The 19,629-nt window shown below is 33.4% G+C and overlaps 3 protein-coding genes across 5 annotated transcripts; 2 read left to right on the top strand and 1 right to left on the bottom strand.

Annotated features, from left to right (window-relative positions):
• Positions 1–470: 470 nt before the first annotated feature.
• Positions 471–5,332, top strand: LOC105633478 (uncharacterized). The gene is made up of 3 exons (XM_012216073.3): positions 471–909; positions 3,883–3,906; positions 4,711–5,332. Exons 1-3 carry the CDS (start codon positions 717–719, stop codon positions 5,010–5,012), a joined length of 519 nt encoding a protein of 172 aa, XP_012071463.1. The 5' UTR covers positions 471–716; the 3' UTR covers positions 5,013–5,332.
• A 539-nt stretch (positions 5,333–5,871) lies between these two features.
• LOC105633479 (Calmodulin-binding protein) lies at positions 5,872–9,664 on the top strand. Of its 2 annotated transcripts, XM_012216075.4 has the most exons (8): positions 5,872–6,392; positions 6,770–6,845; positions 6,940–6,998; positions 7,225–7,715; positions 7,885–8,045; positions 8,361–8,564; positions 8,835–9,053; positions 9,144–9,664. In XM_012216075.4, exons 1-8 carry the CDS (start codon positions 6,280–6,282, stop codon positions 9,561–9,563), a joined length of 1,743 nt encoding a protein of 580 aa, XP_012071465.1. In that variant the 5' UTR covers positions 5,872–6,279; the 3' UTR covers positions 9,564–9,664. The 2 variants fall into 2 exon arrangements, with proteins under 2 accessions (XP_012071465.1, XP_012071464.1); XM_012216074.4 differs by having other exon boundaries at positions 5,873–6,392; positions 8,835–9,664.
• A 692-nt stretch (positions 9,665–10,356) lies between these two features.
• On the bottom strand, positions 10,357–16,014 carry RR18 (response regulator 18). 2 transcript variants are annotated; one of them, XM_012216076.4, is made up of 6 exons: positions 15,274–16,014; positions 14,592–14,744; positions 13,913–14,317; positions 13,733–13,809; positions 12,123–13,382; positions 10,357–10,624 (listed from the first exon to the last, which is right to left on the bottom strand). In XM_012216076.4, the coding sequence occupies exons 1-6, from the start codon at positions 15,407–15,409 to the stop codon at positions 10,550–10,552; spliced, it is 2,106 nt and encodes a 701-aa protein (XP_012071466.1). In that variant the 5' UTR covers positions 15,410–16,014; the 3' UTR covers positions 10,357–10,549. The 2 variants fall into 2 exon arrangements, with proteins under 2 accessions (XP_012071466.1, XP_012071467.1); XM_012216077.4 differs by having other exon boundaries at positions 10,357–10,621; positions 15,274–16,013.
• Positions 16,015–19,629: the final 3,615 nt, after the last annotated feature.

The raw sequence follows: 19,629 nt of genomic DNA, 5'->3' as shown, positions 1-19,629 counted from the left end.
ATGCTACTATTGCTCCTTTATATTATGGCAGTAAAATTTATTTTAGATATTTAATATGTTTTTAATTCTAAAAAAAAATAATCTGTAATACTAAAAGTAATATATATATATATATATATATATATATATATATATATATGGAATAAGATTAGTGAATTAAAATAAATAAATTTCACATTTCATAAGAATAAAATATATTATAGATGTAACACTTGATAAATAATTAAAAATTAAAAATTAAAAATTGTTTAATAACATTTAATATTTAATTAAAAATAATTTTACATATAAATAATTATTTAAGGAAGTTATCTTTAAGAAGTAGAATTTAAATATTTATGTACATGTATATTTTAAAAAATAATTTCTAAACCATCACAAACAAGTTTAATTGACTTTAATTTTCCTTTCTTTTAATAAATATTTTATTTATTATTAACACTAAAAAATATTATTGCTTCTTTACCACCATCCAATTCCATTGTAGTGGAGAAAGAGTGGATCTTTCCTTCCTGTGACTAGATTTTGTGAATTAACTGTCTCTGCGACAGACACAGTGAATCCTCTAACCTAATAGAAACTTAAAAAGAACCCACAACAGTACATTCAATTCCATCAATGCATCCACGTTACATCTCTCGTTAGAGACACCGAAACTCTGTAGTTCTTAGAGGGTATACATATAGGAAGATAAATAGAGAGAGAAACAAGCAAAAATGTCAAGGAGATCAGGGGCTTGCTTGAGATGTTGTTTGGTGATATTTGCAGTGGTTTCAGCTTTAGCTGTGTGTGGCCCTGCTCTTTATTGGAGATTTAAGAAAACCATTGGATTTTCTGGTTCTAAAATTTCTTGCCCTCCTTGTATCTGTGATTGCCCTCCTCCTTTGTCTCTTCTCAAGATTGCTCCTGGTATTGCTCTCTCTGCATCTGGGTTTTTTTAAAGTTACGATTTTTGATTGGTTTATGTTAATTTTACTGTAATTAATGGTTTCATCAATTTGAGGTTTTGATCTATTGCTGTTCCTAGTTTTGGATCCTGAGCTCTTCTTTGCTTTGTCGATGGAATAGTTATATGTTCGTTTGAGGGTGATTTACGGGTGCCTGCTTTATTAATTTGAGTTGGTCATCCTTCAATCAATGAAATGAAACCCATTTTATTTTTATTAATTTACTTGTCTTTTTTATTCTTTTGGAGGGGAACAGTAGCTAAAGCTTTTCCTTTTCAGTTTTAGACTTGTTTCTCTTGCTGATTGTAGACTTCTATATTTTTTTTCTCTTATTTTGTGTTTTACAAGTTTGATGAACCTGCTTTGAGGCGGATGACATCACCAAGATCTGACCTTATAGTTTCTTCATGTGATCTGAGTATGAATGGCAGGCTTCATTGCTTTCTCTGTTGATATGTTAGCATAATTGTGCAAATATACACGCATAATAGATTTTTTTTTGTTTTTGAAGTTAACGCATAATAGATTTTAGTGCTTGAAGCCCTTAATGAATATAATTTGATGAATAAAATTAACTATGTAGTCAGTTTCCAAGTCATTATAAGTTTAATAGTTAACACTTTCGTAACAGTTCACTTGTACTATTTTGTTTGTGACCATTATAGTTGATTCCTACAGAAACAGCAATTGAATAACTAAGGATGATTATTTGAACAAATATTTAACTAACTATTTGCTGCCACAATACCATTGGTCATGAATTGAATATTCAGTTGCTGCCACAATACCATTGGTCATGAATTGAATATTCAGTTGCTGCCACAATACCATTGGTCATGAATTGAATATTCAGTTTTCTTGAATGAATTCATGAGGAATTTTTGTATATTTTAATCCTTTAATTTATAGTTCTTGATGCTAAATTATTCATGTAGATGTCTTCAGGAATTTTTTTTGCATCATACATGGTGAGGAAATTGGTTTCTGAGTAATGAAAATAGCATCTTCTTATTCCTATCTCATACTCTTAAGTGAATATGATTTTCACACCTTTCCTGTAATTGCGACTGAATATTCACAAGGTAGAGGGACATATGTACCTTAACATAGACCTCTGATTACTCAAATTTTAGCTTTCACATTAAGCTTGTCCTTTATCGACTGCAGTGTGGACCATCTCTTGATCTACCTGTTTATTTAAGATCTAGTGCATTTTAATGATAAGAAGACCTCTGTGCTTTTTCATGTTTTTGGTTTATGCTAGAAACCTTTACTTAGGCAGTGTTAGATAAACTATTCAACATTTAAACTTAAATTTTTCAGCATTTGTTAGTATTAAGTTGTTTGATAAAATTCATCTACATATCACTTAGAGTCGCAATTAAGATAAGCTTTACTTAATATTCTGCACTTAAAATTCAGGTTATTTTTAGCACTTAATTTTCAGTTTTACCAAGCACCAACTTAGTTTGGATGCCAAGAATCTACTCAATTGGTTTTTGGTTTAAAATCTGATTGGAGGTTTTATGCTTGTAATGAAAGCAGACAGTAATCTTCCTAAAAATTTCTTGTTTACATGGCATCCTGTAGTGTTTTACCCACGCACTTAGAATTTCTCATCAATTGCAAGCAATATATTGTTTATAGCCCTTTGATTTAGACTCTTAGTTGGCCATCTGTTGTAGATTATTATATTGTTAAATTTGGATGCTTAGTTCATTGTCAATTGAACTTCATTTGAAAATATATAACTGGATGGATGAATAGAAGTTGTTATTACATGCTTCAATCTGTGGTGCTGCATTTATTCTACTTTCTTAATTTTGTTCTAGAGTGTTATAAAACTCAAGATGAGTTTTTGTTTTTTTGTGTCTTTTCTGTGTCCTCTTTTATGAGAAATTCGTCTTTTAGGACATTGTTTGTAGCTGAAAAGCTAATGCAAGTCAGAAAACATATTCCTGGGGCAGGAGACTATCTCCAGAGACCTTGATTGTTTCATCTGTTGAAACTTTATTTCATTCAGGAGGCTGGGTTCTCTTTCTCATTCTCTCCCAATATTTGAATATTTCAGAAATCTGAGAAACTGAACACTTCTTAGTTTCTATTGGAGGTCAATTCTTTTTTAGTGAAATTATCCTGATGGGACTAATTAATTTAACAAACATTGATATTATCTGAAGATATTTGTTTGTCACTATTTCTGGGAACTCCATTCAAAACAAATTCTAGGATTATAGTTTATCTTATGGCTGGATTGCCCTTCAGTACCTTTTTCTTATATATTTTCTTTTCTTCCTTTTCTTTCCCATTTAGATGAGCATCATGCATTGAAGCTGAATATTTTACCTTTGTATTCCACATGTCCATGACAACATAATGAGTTCGTTGCAGGCTTTTTTGTTGTAGCTTTAAATATCTATGGCTAAAGATGATACTTGATGTAGAATCCAAACAGTTAACTTGACTGTTATCTAGACTGCTAGGATGTGTTTGTGATGCTAGGATATGCAACTGTAGATGAGAATGTGGACAACTTAGATATAGATAGGCATTTGTTTGTATGTCTGAAGATGTGATGGATAGTCCATTTACAGATTACTTGATTGTTAAATTTGACTTATAATGATGACCATCTCTATGAAAAGAAAACTGCTCTCCTGTCTCGTTTAAGAAGTTTCTTTATGGTTCTACATCTTACTATTGCTTTTTTTTTTTTTTTTAAAGTGGTATACTACTATATACAAGAATAGAATTCCACATTGAACTGAAAATTGTCTGCTAGTCAGAAGCTTTATATTTTTGTGCTGTTATTTATAAAGTATAAACTTATGCTTATTAGATAAAATAAATTTGAAGTCTAGAGTTTTAAGTTTGGACAAAAATCAAATCATATACTAATATTTGTTGTCTTCGTGCTTTTGTTTTGTGCTTACAGGGTTGGCCAATCTCTCAGTCACAGGTTAGATCTCATTTTATCAGTTGTCTTGGTGATTGAACTCATTTGCAATTCTAAGAATATGACAGATTTGTTGTCTCCAACCTCCCTCACCCCCTCTCTTTCTTTGACACACATACATTGCACAAGTTGCTTGTACAACAAAACTAGGACATAGCTATGTTATTGGGTCTTATTTTTCTTGTGCATGCATTCCCAATTTATATAATACGGAATTTCCTCCATCCAACTGCTAAAAAGATTACATTGTGACTCTTTTATAATTGTTGGGATTCCCCATTATGGATCCAACTCTTATAACAGTTACAAGATAACATAAGCATGGTCAGCTTGTTAACTTGCATCTGCAATCTCGATTTAGAGCTCCAGTTTTCTGTTAACTTTAATGGCTACATAACTTGGGCCTATCCAATCACACAGGCAGTTTTATGTGTGGAAACAACCTAAACGTTTTTGCTAAACTTCCTTGTTATTAAAGTTTCATTGAGTTGGTATTTTTTTGTCTCAATATTAATGAGATAATTTAATCTGCAACAATTTTCCAAATTGAAGCCAATGAGCAAAAATAAAAATAATAGGACAAAAGTAACTATTTTGATGGTTGTAGTTGTTGGCACCTATGGCTGCATGTTCTTGAGTTCCCTTTGTTCAAGTTCATTTAGAGGGTCAAATTTGAGATGTCCTTTTGGCAAAAATTTCTTTGCCACCAAAAGCTTCCTATTTTCAACGACACTTGTTCTTAGTGCTAAATTTCCAACGAATATTGGTCTAGCTGATATTTTAATTTAACATATGGTGATACCACAGATTGTGGAAGCGATGACCCTGATCTTAAAAGGGAGATGGAGAAGCAGTTTATTGACCTTCTATCAGAGGAGTTGAAATTGCAGGAGGCTGTTGCTGAAGAGCACGCTCACCACATGAACATCACCTTTGCTGAAGCGAAGAGGGTGGCTTCCCAATACCAAAAAGAAGCAGAAAAATGTAATGCTGCCACTGAGACATGTGAAGAAGCTAGAGAGCGGGCCGAAGCTTTGTTGATCAAGGAAAGGAAAGTTACTTCCCTGTGGGAGCGACGGGCCCGCCAACTGGGTTGGGAAGGAGAATAATTGTCTTGTAAAATTAGCACAAACTTTTTCCCTTTCAGTTGAACTAGGGAACCATGCCTAGTAATTTATATAGGAGGCAAGCAGAATGCTTGTGAAGGTTAAGAAAATGATATATGTATTCATCATTTTTACTTGTAATTCACTTGTATTAAGACTAGCACGTTGAATGCATTTTCCTGGTGCATTTTTCCCTAGTGTTATGCTATTGAGGTTGGTCGTATAAAGGCTTGTTTTGGTTGTCTTGTAAACGACATGTGGTCTGGTACCCATCTCCAATGTTAAGGCAGAATCATGAATATGAAAGCGTCTGCTACTTGTTACTCCCTGTTTCTGTTTTTTATGTACATCTTAACAAGCTTTTTGTGACATGACTTGTGGCAGGCACACGTGTGATGAAATTTTTTATTTTTATTTACCAAGGCAACTCTCAACTCTTCAGTGTGCTACTAGCAATTCTTTTACCTGGAATCAACTCAGTCTCATTCGTTAGGGAACTTTATATATTAATTTTGGAACAATATGCTGGAATTTTATATGAAATCAAATTTAAGGTGAATTTTTTATAATTTACTAAAACTATCAAGATTTGCTATTTACACTCTCTCACACAAAATTCCAGCAAATAAAACAAGACTGCATCTATCTGTGTATCCAAACAGATTGTCAAATAATTTTCTGTCACTCACATGACATAAATATATATATTCTGTCCGTGGAGTAGTTTTTACTTTATAAAGTTATGTACTTATGTTACGTAATATGTATTATAGTCGGGCCCATAACTTGGCACCGGCAGCATTTGACTTTCTTCCTCAAACAGGCAAAAGCGGTCAAATAGCACTACCAAATGAAACCAGAGGGGGATCTCACCAAGAAACGCGCTTTCAAAGACTTTCAAAGTTAATGCACTAAATACAGCTGTGACTTTAAAGAAAACAATTATTATATTAGTATTTTAGATCTTAACCCAATAAAAGAAATCAACTTTGGATTGGATCGATCCTAAACTGCCCAAGCAGATCACCCTTGCTAACCCCAGATCATTTATTAAAAAAAACAAAGGCCGTTTTCAGTTTTTTTGGGGTCTGAAATTTTCAGTCTTTAATCTTTATTTTGGAAGAATCTGTTGGGGATGATAATGTTTCTTGGCTGGTGTTTCTCTTTTAAGTTTCTTGGAGCATAAGTGTGGATCTTTTAGTGATTCACTGATTTTTTCTATATTTGGAAACTCAGCTTTAAAATATTTGGATTTTGCGAGTTTCTTTTAATGGAAAATTCAAGAAACAGGAGAGTGGAGAAGAGAGGTTATGAGCAGAGTGTTGAAGATGAATCTGACCACTTGCCTGATCCAAAGAAGGCAAAGTTGCCTGCTTTAGCAAGGTTGTTTTGAATGCTTCATTGATTTTGTTTTAATGGGTTTTATTATTTGATTCTTGTTGTACATATGGTTTCTCGGTTATAGCAATTCATAGTTTGGTATAGCTTTTGTTCTTTATGGCTTGAAAGGTTACTTCTACTTGGGTAATTACGAGAGAAAGAATTGGGAGATTGAATTATGTTAGCTAGAATCCAGACTAGGTTTCTAACTTGGATTTTTCTGCTTTCTTTCATGACTTGGTAAAATTGGATGCAATTTGATTGAATTTGCGTTCAATGTCTTTGTGCTTCCTTGCTTTCATCTTGGTTAATTTATTTGCAGTTGTATGTGGGAAATTTATCAGTCCATTCCAATGATATATGAATTAATTTATATGCAGTGTTATTGTGGAAGCTTTGAAGGTGGATAGTTTGCAAAGACTTTGCTCATCTTTGGAACCTTTGTTTCGCAGAATTGTGAGTCATAAATTCTTTATTTTATTATTTTCCTTTTGCGATTTGGTGATAGATAAATAAAAAGAACAATGACATTGTACTGAACAATACACAGGTTAGCGAAGAAGTGGAGCGTGCTCTGACAAGATTGGGTCATGCTAAGTTGGCTACAAGGTATTAGATTTAGATGCTAAAAATTGATAGTTCGCTTTGTATTTGACTGTATAAGGATGATTACATAGTTCTAGTCAAAATATTGTTGTACTGGAATCCTATTCTGAGGATTTTATTTCATTCCCAATTTCAAAGTGAACCAGACATGAGCAATGAATATTGTTGTAAAACGTAGGTAATATCCTGAAAAATTTGACATTACAAATTGCATTTCTACCTATGGCAGGTCACCACCAAAAATCCAAGGGCCAGAAGGAAAAAGGCTGCAACTTCATTTCAGAACAAGAATGCCTCCTCACTTATTCACAGGTGGGAAGGTTGACGGGGAACAAGGAGCAGCTATCCATGTTGTCCTACTAGATGCGAGCACAGGCTGTGTTGTGCAAGCTGGACAAGAATCTGCAGCCAAACTAAATGTTGTGGTTCTGGAAGGTGACTTTAACGAGGAGGCCGATGAAGATTGGACCTTAGAACACTTTGAAAGCCATGAAGTGAAAGAACGTGAAGGGAAAAGACCTCTGCTGACTGGAGAGCTACAGGTGACTCTCAAGGAAGGGGTAGGAACTCTTGGAGATCTTACTTTCACTGATAATTCTAGCTGGATAAGAAGCAGAAAGTTCAGGCTTGGTCTTAAGGTTTCTCCTGGATATTGTGAAGGTATTCGTGTTCGTGAGGCTAAAACAGAGGCATTTGCTGTTAAAGATCACCGAGGAGAATGTGAGTTTTGGAAAGATTTTTATTTATGATTGATTTTGCTGTTGACACTTCATTTTGTGATATCTTAATTTGGAGTAGAATACTGAATTGCCTAAGCCTACATTTTAATAAACTGCGGATGACTTTGTCTTAAGCAAGTTCTAATCAACATTGTCCATGTAATCTGCAGTGTACAAGAAACACTATCCACCTGCTTTGCATGATGAAGTTTGGAGACTGGATAGAATAGCAAAGGATGGAGCTCTGCACAAAAAATTGGTAAAAGCTCAAATTGTAACAGTTGAAGATTTTCTTCGGGTTCTTGTCAGGGATCCACAGAAACTGAGAAATGTAAGAATTCCTTACTCTAGCTTTCCTTTTTTTTTTTTCCATAAACGATTAGAAATTTTTCGTATGGAGCGCCGACACATCAGTTTCGGCATGTGTCCGTGTGTCATATCAGACACTTTTCTAACACAATGAAGGGCACACATATAACATGCTAATTTTCGTAAGAGTGGTCATGTCAATGTTCTTGTGTTGTGTGACATAAACAAGTTCTGTTTACATGCCTTAAATATTTCCCTTCACTTCTCATTCCTTTTTCCATACTGATAATTTTTTTTTTGTTTTTTTTGGCTTTCAACTTTGATGTTCAAAATGCAGATTCTAGGAAGTGGAATGTCCAATAGGATGTGGGAGAATACTGTGGAGCATGCTAAGACCTGTGTCTTGGGAGGAAAGCTTTATGTTTATTATGCGGAAGCGTCTAATAGCACTGGTGTTGTTTTCAACCATATTTATGAACTCAGAGGCCTTATTACTGATGGGCAGTTCCTCGCTTTGGAATCTCTTACCCACAATCAAAAGGTTAGTTATCTAGATTCAGAAAGCCAGCCATATCATACATCAATTCTCGTATATGAAAAAATGGGGACACCCTTCAACACAAGTTAGTCCGTATATGAGGAAAGGTTATGGGAAAGTTAAATCCGACACTGAGTAGCGGCAGTTTAGTTGCTGAATAAAGTGTTCCTTTACATTAGATAATGCCTTATGTGGCATGAGCTCAACAACCTAGCAACTAAATAACTGCATTTATGAGTAAATTGTGTCGTTCATATTAATTTTTGCATACAGGTTTCAGTGGATTCTCTAGTGAAGCAAGCATATGAAAATTGGCATCAAGTAATGGAATATGATGGAAAAGTCTTGAACACCCTAATGAACACTAAGAATGGGAGAAGAACCTCGGTTGCACCTATAGTCGACAACTATGACACAAATCACTATATTACTTCTAACCAAAACAGGCAACAGCAATATATCTCATCAGAAGAAGGTCTACAAAGCCAAGCTGTAAATAACCACACATCAGTTCCTCAGTTGATTGAGTTTCCATTTGTTCGGTCTGATCATGATGCAGTAATGACACTAAATAATCAACAGGTAGCAACAGCTGGTAGCAGCATGGATCACATGTCAGTTGCGACTCCCGGTACTTACTTTTCAGGAGACTGGTCTCAGACAAGGAATGGGCAAGGACTGGAAGATTATTTTGCAGAAGAAATCCGGCTGAGGAGTACAGAGATGTTAGAGAGTGGTGACATGCAGAGACTTTTAAAAACGTTCGGTATGGGCATTGGAGTTGGAATGGGAAATGGTTTTGGAAGTTCTGATGAGGGTTGCTATTCTTACAGTATTCAAGCATATGAACCTCAAATGGATCAAGTATATGCACAGGAACGGAGCAGAGGCTCCGGCAAGGCTGTTGTAGGATGGCTTAAGCTGAAAGCAGCTTTGCGCTGGGGGATATTTATAAGGAAGAGAGCTGCAGAGAGAAGAGCTCAGCTAGTTGAGCTTGACTGAGTTGAATTCAATGTATGATCTAATTTTAACCATTAGATCTTTTGTATTGTCCCTGTTTAAAGGCATTTGAATTCTTTAATTATCCTTTTGATTGATGACAAGATATGCGTTGGGGTGACTTCATGAATATTTTTATGGGTTCTGCCTTGTTTGCATATATTTCTCTCAGGCCAACCAAGGTAAAAGAAAGAAGCTCTTTTTCTATTTCTCACAATTTGTAGGCTATTGATAACTAAATAATTAAGATATCTTTTATAGGAATAATTAATTATTATTTTATCAAGACCATTAGTATTTATTGAGATGAACAATTTCATTATTGTATATACAAAAAGAAGTGTACAAGAAAGATTCATCATTTAAAGAAGATAATTAGGAGTTTTCTATATTTAAATATTTGACATCAATGTCAAATCTAAAATTATTCATTAACAAACATATTTTAGTAATGGTGTATTTTCTTTTATTATTATTATTATTATTATTAAGATGCTAAAACTCATCTATCTTGAGAAAACGGCTTATGTGATTTTGACAATTGCTGTAAGGCATAAAAAATGTGACTCTTTGTTCAAATATTTATTGCCATTTGGTAAGATCTTTAACAAAAGCTTAAAATGGTGTTATCAATGTCATGTTCAAAAGAATCCAACCAATCTGAAAAAAATTTACAAATAGGAGCCTCATGAAACAGCAATGAATGAAAGTTTATGAATTTGACACTCCATTTATCAACAAGGATAAAGAGGATCATCAAGAAAGAATCAAGAAACTAGGAATTCTGCTATCAATATCAAGCAGCAATGAACTACAGTAACATAGAATAATGTGGAAAGGAGAAGAAGAAAGTACATTTGAAAGAAGGGAGCAAAGAAAGAAAAGAAAAGAAAAGAAATGCAAAATAGATTACAAAATGATACAAATTCCTCCAAGAGGGAAGTGGACTTAGGCATCATTGTTTCTCTATGATCAGCTGTAGAGAAGTCTCAAATACATGATCCTAGGGAGTAGGCATCGAATCCGAACTCTCCATCCATTAGCATCGTTTCATTTTGCTCCTGCTTCAAATACACTTAATGTCAAAGAATGCTCAAGTAAATTTAATGGCTGAAAATATAAATAGGCTGCTGAATCACAAATATTAAGCAAAGAACAACCAGCTTTTGATTAATAGTTTGATCACAGTACTAATGTTCTAGCATCACATAAAAATACAAAGGGGGTCCTATTTTTCCTTCAAGCTTTTGCATGTTGACATTTCATGATTTCAACATCTCTTGCATCATCATGCCACAAAGAAACTTTATTGAACCCCCAGATACTTCCATTATTGGCCGCTAATCGGGCTTCATGCCAGTAAACATTTGAAAAAAAAGGAGTAAAAAGGTGATTCCGCCCCGCCTACACTCAATAAAGATTGGAAAGAGACGAGACTAAAAGTCAATGTGATACCAAATTACCTACACTCTTTCAAAAAGTATTTTAATCAAAACTATTCTGGATGAGCAAGTGAAAACAGGCTTCCATGAGATATCAATTATATTTGTCATAGAGACAATTTTTACATGTTCATAAAACAATAGAGTAAAACATTCTTGTACTACTAATAACACCATTGGCATAGCTGCTGCTATGTTCCTTGATGCATGAGCCTTGTTGGATAAATGCATTAAGTGCATAATGGAATGCGATCTAGCCAACATTTTCATTAACCTATGCGGCAATGTAGAGTGCAATTGTGTAAAACCAATTAATTCAACTCTCTTCTTTATGCTCATGGAGCAAAAGTAGATTAAGCTTACTTGTGAGCTTATTAGGTATAGAAGAAACCATAGAGATTAATTAGACCACGAATGGAAATGCACATGATTCAAAGCAATCTAACAAAGAAATTGATATTGGAAAGTTTCAATTTATTACCAGTTTTTGGATTCAACTAGAATAGCATTTTGGAAGTTAGCTGACAATACTGTAATTGAAAGACTAAAGGTTTCTAAAGGTCTTGACCAGAAAAACAAAGAAAAAAGGATAAATCACCTGGGACACCTTGAACTTTTTCAGAATTAATTGTTGGAACTACAATTTCCTAAGCTATTATGGGCCAGTCACAAAAATTGAGTCCAAACGGATAATACCTTGTTGGACATTCATATTATTTTAAAACACCTTTTATACCAACTTTATAATGCCAAAGGGTAAATCTAGAAAATTTTAAATAAGAACTTCACAGCAATGCTGAAGAGAAGTGTTATATTCATCTTGACCATCTCATGCATTCTCCAGATTCTCACCTATTTCATGTTTCAATTCTTCATCTGATCGGTCTTATACATTTGCATTTAGGCAGTTCAAAAGTTTAAGGTGTTATTTTGTGGCTACTTCATACTTTTTTTTTTAATAATATAAGGTTATTTCCAAACAAGTTCATTTCATTACTGCATCCTATTTTTGTGCTTCAATCATCTAATAATCAAAAGCCAATTTAAACTTATAATTAGGACAGCAAAGAGAACACATTGCAAAAATGTAAATGAGGCAAAGCAAAATATGTAATCATACCCGTTTGATCATCGCATTCATTATATCATCCAAGGACTCATAGTTATTCTGCGCAAAACTATTCTGGGACTTCATTTGTTCCAAGAGATAGTCCTCATTTGACCTCATTTTTGGGTCCAAGGAAGACTTTTCAACTTCAGGATGCTGAAAAGTGGATGGAGTGACATTGTTTAACTGGCCAACAATAGATGCATCAAACTTTTTTCTTTGGTCAATGCTCTGGTTCAATGTACCCACAACGCCATTGTCAGAAACCAGAGGGTTTATGTTGCTGATAGAGTTATTTAGATTGGAGTGATAATCCTGGCTATGTTCATCCCACCGCTGCCTGGAATTATAATTCATATTCTGAAAGACATTACCGATCAAGCTAGCTTGCCCTTGCATATCCACTCTAGAATCCAAAGGAGCTGCAAGCGCACTGGAAGAAGAAAAAACATTTGGGCTATTCCCAATCTGAGAACTGGTGGATGATATACTGTCTCTAAGGTTACTAGCAGATAATGGATCGTGACTGAATGGTTCACTCAGAGGCAAAGGATTTGTTGAAAACTTGGATAGTTGAACTGCACCCTGCCAGTTTTCATTACATCTACTATGATCCAGGAAATTAGAAGAACCTTGGACACCAACATCAAAAGGTTCCTGATTCATTGAAGGCAAACTGAGAGTAGATTGAGTTGCAAATGCTCCCCTACTCTGATTTTGTTGGGGGTTGACTTGTAGCATTAGAGGGTTGCTTATGGAACTGGAAACGGTATTGCCCAAGCTTCCAGGGGTAACTCTGGCATCTGAGAAGCTAGTTGCAAGGGTAAAACCTGACGTATCATCATTCCGATTAAAATCTCCAATGTGGGCATTTGATTTTCCCTGAAGCTGGTTGGGCTCCAAGGATGATGGAACACCTGGAAACAAATTTGCTCCTTGGCTTGAAGGCAGAAGAGCTGGCTGAAGCTTCCCAAGAGTATTAACAGAATTACTGAGTGCTGGGGAATGACCTGGCTGGAGAAGACCAGAAGAAGCTATACCCCTCAAGGTCAAACCAGCAGGGGAATTTAATCTACCAAGCATACCCCCAGATGGATATGAAGATATGGATGTGCTGGAAAGCCTCCCTGGTCCTGTCAAAGTTCGAAAATCTCCAAATCCATCCAGCGAACCCATGCGTAAGTAAGAGGGATCTTTGGCCCCAAATGCAGCAACCATGTTAGCTTGCTGTGATGCTGCATTACTGATTCTTTTCAGGTAAAGCCTATATTTCTGTAACAAAATGTAAGGAGTGAACTTCCAAACAACTTGGAACACAGTCCTTGAATGTTTCACAGTTTATCATCAGCCTCATCAACTTAGATTGCCATACATACAATACGACCTGATTAACCATTACATATCTATCTATAATACATAGTGGGGCTCATGTGGATTCTTCACTAAGTTCAATATTCAATGCATTTGCAGTAACATTGAAGTTCATGCCAAATTTTTGAAAATTGCCAACAGCCACATGATTAACACCATATATGCCAAGTAGTTATTGATTCCAGAATTAGTAATTATATGAATGGCATTACTAAAGTTTTTGGAAATAAGCAAATAGGAGAAATTAGAACCTGCAGATGGCTTGCCACATTTTCCCTTGTAAGCCCTTCAACATTCATCAGGTCAAGAATTTTCTTGGGAACAGCCTCTGCAATTGATTATGTAAAATTTAACGAGTCAAATTAAGGAATTAGGAACAGTAGTTAATGTTACAGGAATGCATAACATCACTTTTATGTCCAAGAACTTACTATCAAGACCCAATTGATTAACAGCAGCAACAAACTTCCGATGCAGCTCAACAGACCAAACAACCCGAGGCTTTTTTTGACTCCCAGGCTCCTCATTCTCATTTATATTCTCTTCACCTTCTTCATCCTCGTCTTCATCTTGGTCCTTCCGTTTCCGATTTGCTTTTCCATTCTGATCTGCACTACCACTTGATGACAATCCTTGTCCACCTTCTCCTGCTCCATCACAAGGCTTTTCTTGATTCGGGGACCTGTTTTGATCCTTGGTTTGTAATTTTTTTCTCCTGATCACATGTTGCCATATATTTTTGAGTTCCTCAATTCTCACTGGCTTTAACAAGTAATCAACAGCACCATGTGTAACCCCCTTATACACAAGCTCCCTGTCACTGTGTGCTGATAACACTGAAACAAAATTCATAGGAAACGATTATATTTAAAACCAATCCGTCCATTGACTTCAAACAGAATATCATTTAGCCGTTAAGGTGAAAACTAAGTAGTTGAAAACTATGTAGTAGTCAGGGTACATAAGTTGCTTAAAGTTTGACCACAAATAGGCAGTTCTTGAAATCCTAAGAAAGCTCACCTGATCTTAATTAGAGTTCTTTACCATTGAACAGAAATAATCATAAATTGCAAAAATTTGATATCAAAAAGAATAAAGGTCCTTGCTTACTGATGACAGGTAGGTCCATTTCAAGCCCCACAAGCTCAAGTAGCTTAAAGCCATCCATGTCAGGCATGTTAACATCACTGATAACCAGGTCATATTTATTTCTGTTCTCCCTAAGCATATTTAGGGCTGTGATTGCTTGATTGGTGGTTGTAACTGCAAAAACAATAAAAGACAGGTAAGAAAAGAAATCAAACGCAAAAGGATGTACATAGTCAAAATCCCAAAATCCATGTACCATAATAATAGATCAATTTCTATGTGCCGCAAAATCCATGAAAACACAATAATGTGTGACAAGAATAATAGATTGTAATTGATGGAAAGAGACAGACAACTCTACATAAATATCAGAATTAAACTAAAAATTTAAATTCAAAAATAATAACAAGAGAATTTAAAACCCAACAATAAAAAAAAATTGAAACTTGAATCGACAGAATGACTGAATTACATATTAAGATTATTGTATGCAATAAGTTTTAACTAAAAAAAAAAAAAAAAAACAGAGCACCTACAGTGTATTTAGTCTTATAATTCATAACACGTATACATAGTGTTGGTTAAAAACAAATCAAACAAAAGAATTGAAAAATAAAACAAGCCACGTTAGAAAATCAGAGAAAAACCAAATTAAAAACGTGGCAATAAATAGAAAAAATCGTAGAATGAAACAGAAATATACCCTGATACTGGCATTTTCGAAGCAGATTCTCTATAACTTTAAGGCAAATTGGATCATCATCAACTGCTAAAACACGCATACCCACTGGAAATTTATCTTCATTAACTAAACCGCTCCGTTTATCCTCTACAACCATGATAAACCGAAGAACTCCAAACGCCCAGAAGAAAATATAAAACAGAGAACGCAGAGAACAGAGATCAAAGAAATAAAAATAAAAACTTTTTCAAAAAGTAAAGATTTTTCCGTGAAATTGAAATTGAAACTTGTGTTATTGAGCCTTTCTAGCAAAACCCAGATGGCAAAAAAGAAAAAAGAAGAGAAAGATTCACTGAGAGTGGATCAACAAGAAGAAACAGAGAGAGAGAGAAAGAGAGAGAGAAAATGGAAGCAAGTAGAAAAAGCTGTACAATGGGACAATGATAGTGATGGCCAGAAGAGGGAAAGAAAGAAAGAAAGAGGTTTCAACCCCCAACAAAACAGAGATCTATTAGTTTTTTTTAGCACACACAACACACAAACTCTCTCTCTCTCTCTCTCTCTCTCTCTCTCTGCACTCTGTATTTGTCTTTAGCTTTTGCTTTTCCTCCTCCCTAACAGAACACAAAAGCCTTTTTCTTTTTCTAACATTGTTTATGGTTTATATATGATAATGCCCCTTCTAGCTTCTCTCTCTAATTTTTTTCTTTAAAATTTCTTTTAAGGTAATCTTTTTTTGTTTTCCCCTTCTGTCTTTCATATGAAAATGTGAATATGATTTGTAATAGTTTATAAACCAGTAGCAGACCTTCTTCAAGACATGATAATTTGAATATGATGTGTATTATTTTATAAACAGATTCATCAATCTTGACCGTCCATTTTTAAAACTGTGGGTCCACTTCACATATTAGTTGCATATTTAAGGTGGTGACCCACAAAATTTGTCAATTCATGATTGTTCCCATCACATGTAAACAAAAATTGTACGGTGATAGAAGGGTCTGAGTTTGTGAGATGGGTAATGATCAATCTATGTGAATTTACTTAATATTTTTTTCATTAAAAAAATTAAAATTTCGAGTGGTAATTTGGAAAGTTACCTGATCTAATGATAATTAATAGGCCATAATGGTCAACTAAATAGTAAAAAAAAAAAGAATAAATTGGATAAAGGGGTTAAAATCCAAACAGAATCTTCTAATTATTTAGACCTTTATAAATGCTAATGATATTCTGGTTTTCTATAATTGGGTATTAATTACCATTTTCCAGCAAAAATTCCTTTGATTGATTTTCGAAATGGACCCGTGATTAGAGGTTGCTGAGGATAGGCTTATTAGGTAATAATGGGTTAATGACGATTTAGACTTCAGTGTTGTTGGTCCTTAGGTCGTTAAAATAGGGGCAAATTTGTCTTTTCGGTTAATTTGGGGGGTTCATAATCAATTAAATGGTTTCAGTTTTCTTTTAATAAAAAATAAATTTTGTAACTTCAAAACCAAAAAGAAAAATGGGTTTCTATATTTATGCTTGGTAATTTTTTGGACTAAAAGAGGTAATTATGTGTCAAAAACGAGAAACTTCTTTTAAATGCCTAAAAAAAGCATGCCTAAAAGAGCATGCAACTTCTTTTATATTTTTTGGACCATAATTGGGACTCCTCGAAACGTTTTTAGTACTCCACCCACCTATTCTTTTTTTTTTTTTAAAAAAATTATTATTATTATTATTAGATAAATAAGAAATACTTAACGTACGCACACTAATTAGGAACAAAACACACATTTGCAAATAGAGTTTTAAATAAATTAAATTATTTGCAAACCGATTTAATTTGAATTCGGTTTCAAAATAAACTAAGATTTTTAGTCTCATTTGATAAATGAATTAAGATCGAGCATAAGAAAGCTCGGCAAAATTTCCCGAATTGTCTCATTTATTAAGCTTGAAGATAGATTCATGAACTGATTTATTTAGGCTCACGAGCAAACTCCTTCGTGAGACTAATGAGATGGCTTGTTTAATAAGTTTGTGAACTAATTCATTTACAAATCATTGATATTTATTATATCTTATTATAGGTGTATTAATTTTATTATAATAATTTTAAAGAAATTATATTAATAAATATATTGAAAAGTATTATATAAGTTTTTATTATATACTTATAAAGAAATGAAATTGTGATTAGATAATATAATAAAATTGAAAACATATTTTTTTGGTAAAATTATAAATCTAGTTGTCAATGTTATATATAGTGACATCAATATACAACTTTTTTCACTATGAAAATAAATCATATATATATATATATATAGCTAGTTTAATTAAACAACACAATTTCAGTTGGTAATAAATTGAATACTTTGTTGTTGTGTTTTTCTTGTAAAATTGAAAAAATGAATTTAACAATTTATTTTGGATAAATTAAGTATATTTTCTTCTCATGTTTAATTGATATATATTTGTCAATATTTATTATTTTTACTATAAATTATAAAAATATATTTATTATTTTATAACATGGTAGAAAAAAATATATTGATAATAATAATATTATTTTTAAAACTTTTTAGAGAAATAAAAAGATAATGAAATAGTTCTGATATGACATATTCTTATTTATATGTATACATTTAGCTCTCTCTAAAAAAAAAATATATATATATAAGTTCCAAAAAATAAGAAGGTAAAAAATTAAAATAAAATTATAAATTGAATATGAGAAGTTTCAAAAACTTTGTTTGGAGTGTCAATGTAACATCTCGATCCAGCAAACAGATTATAAGAGAGCGGGACATAGCAAAGCTCTTGATTAGTTTCTAAGATGATAAACTAGCTATGGGTAAAGAAATGCGGGACACATAAAAGAATCAAATTATATATCGAAAATGGAGAAATTAATTATCAAAGACGTCTCTTGGTGGAATGACTTGCAAAGTTAAAAGAACTCTAGAGTTAAACGTGTTCGCTTAATGGAAATTCTAAGATGAGTGACCTTATGGAAAGTTTTCCATTTCACCTGCATAGATAAAACGTGTGGATTTTGCTAACCCAATATGTGACAAAATTGACAAGATTGATTTGATTCAAAGCGAACAATTCGTCTAATGGTTGGAGTCAGGTCCACGACGGTCAATGTCAACATCATTTATTATTTTCAAAGTTTCTTTCATATTTTGGCCATGTGAAAAATGGGCAATTTGCTTCATTGTCACCTTGATTTTTATACAATTGAAATGGAGTAACTATAGACTATATATTTTGATGTGCTTTGATCCTTTCAAACTCACAAGAGCCATAAATAAATTCTTCATATATATTGATCACACGTTTATCTCTTAATTTATATTTTAATTATTATTAGTGTTTACTAATGATGGAAATGTTTGAAAGTTAAACATTAACATAAGTTATATAAAACCTATTTTTTAAATTGCATTTTATAATGTTTCTTTCTAAAAGGATAATATTGACTCAAATTTACCCAACTAGGCCATCAAAAATTGCTAATCCAAATAAATTATTCACCAACATCTATCTTACATTAAATCAGAAAGTTCCAAATAAGCACTTTTATTTTTTAATATTTACATGAGATATTCAAAGGGGCTGGTCTGGGAAGCTTGTGTTGTGGAGGATCTAATCCATGACCTAAAAGTCATGGTGATTAATTCCGCAATTACTCTTTGCCATTGAACTATCCCATTCGGATTATAAAGATAAACACTTTATTTATCATAATTGATTTCCATTCTTCACAAAATTTTAAAAGGGTGAAATTATTTTGAAAACAAAAAATGTTATTACAATATCAAAATATTACGATAACATGGAAATTATTCAAATACTCCTTTCTCATTTACATCAATTATAATTTTTTAATTTTCTTTATTTCTTTTAATATTTTATTGGCTTTTTATTGTATAAATGCTTATGGTTTATTTTGAGATCTTCCTTGTAGATAGGTTTCAAACTTTACATATGATTTTCTATCCTTTTTTGCCACTATTTCTAATATTAGTTTCCTCACCAATATTAATAAATATGATTTTGTTACAATTTTTAAAATTATTAGAGCGTGTACGCCAATCGCAATTAAAAGAGAGTGTCAAAGGAGATGAAAAAAACTGAATTAGGTCAGCTTTGGGCATTACCCAAAAGTACCAAAAAGTACACTTCTCATTGTTGTTGCAGGCAGGGCCAACACCACTGTACATGCTCCAGATGCTTAACACGTTTTGTCCTATGATTGGTTCTCAGGCGTAAGACGGGACCCACGGAGATTCCAAACCCCAGAAAGAAATGCAGCCTTTCTTGATAACGACACGTCGGTCGCAGGATATCATAGACAGACAAAGGACATTTCGG

The sequence above is a fragment of the Jatropha curcas genome, chromosome 8 (assembly GCF_041381405.1).
Source record: "Jatropha curcas cultivar XTBG-Jc1 chromosome 8, XTBG_Jcur_1.0, whole genome shotgun sequence".
NCBI classification, from domain to species: Eukaryota; Viridiplantae; Streptophyta; class Magnoliopsida; order Malpighiales; family Euphorbiaceae; genus Jatropha; species Jatropha curcas.
This window is presented reverse-complemented; position numbering and strand designations above follow the sequence as displayed.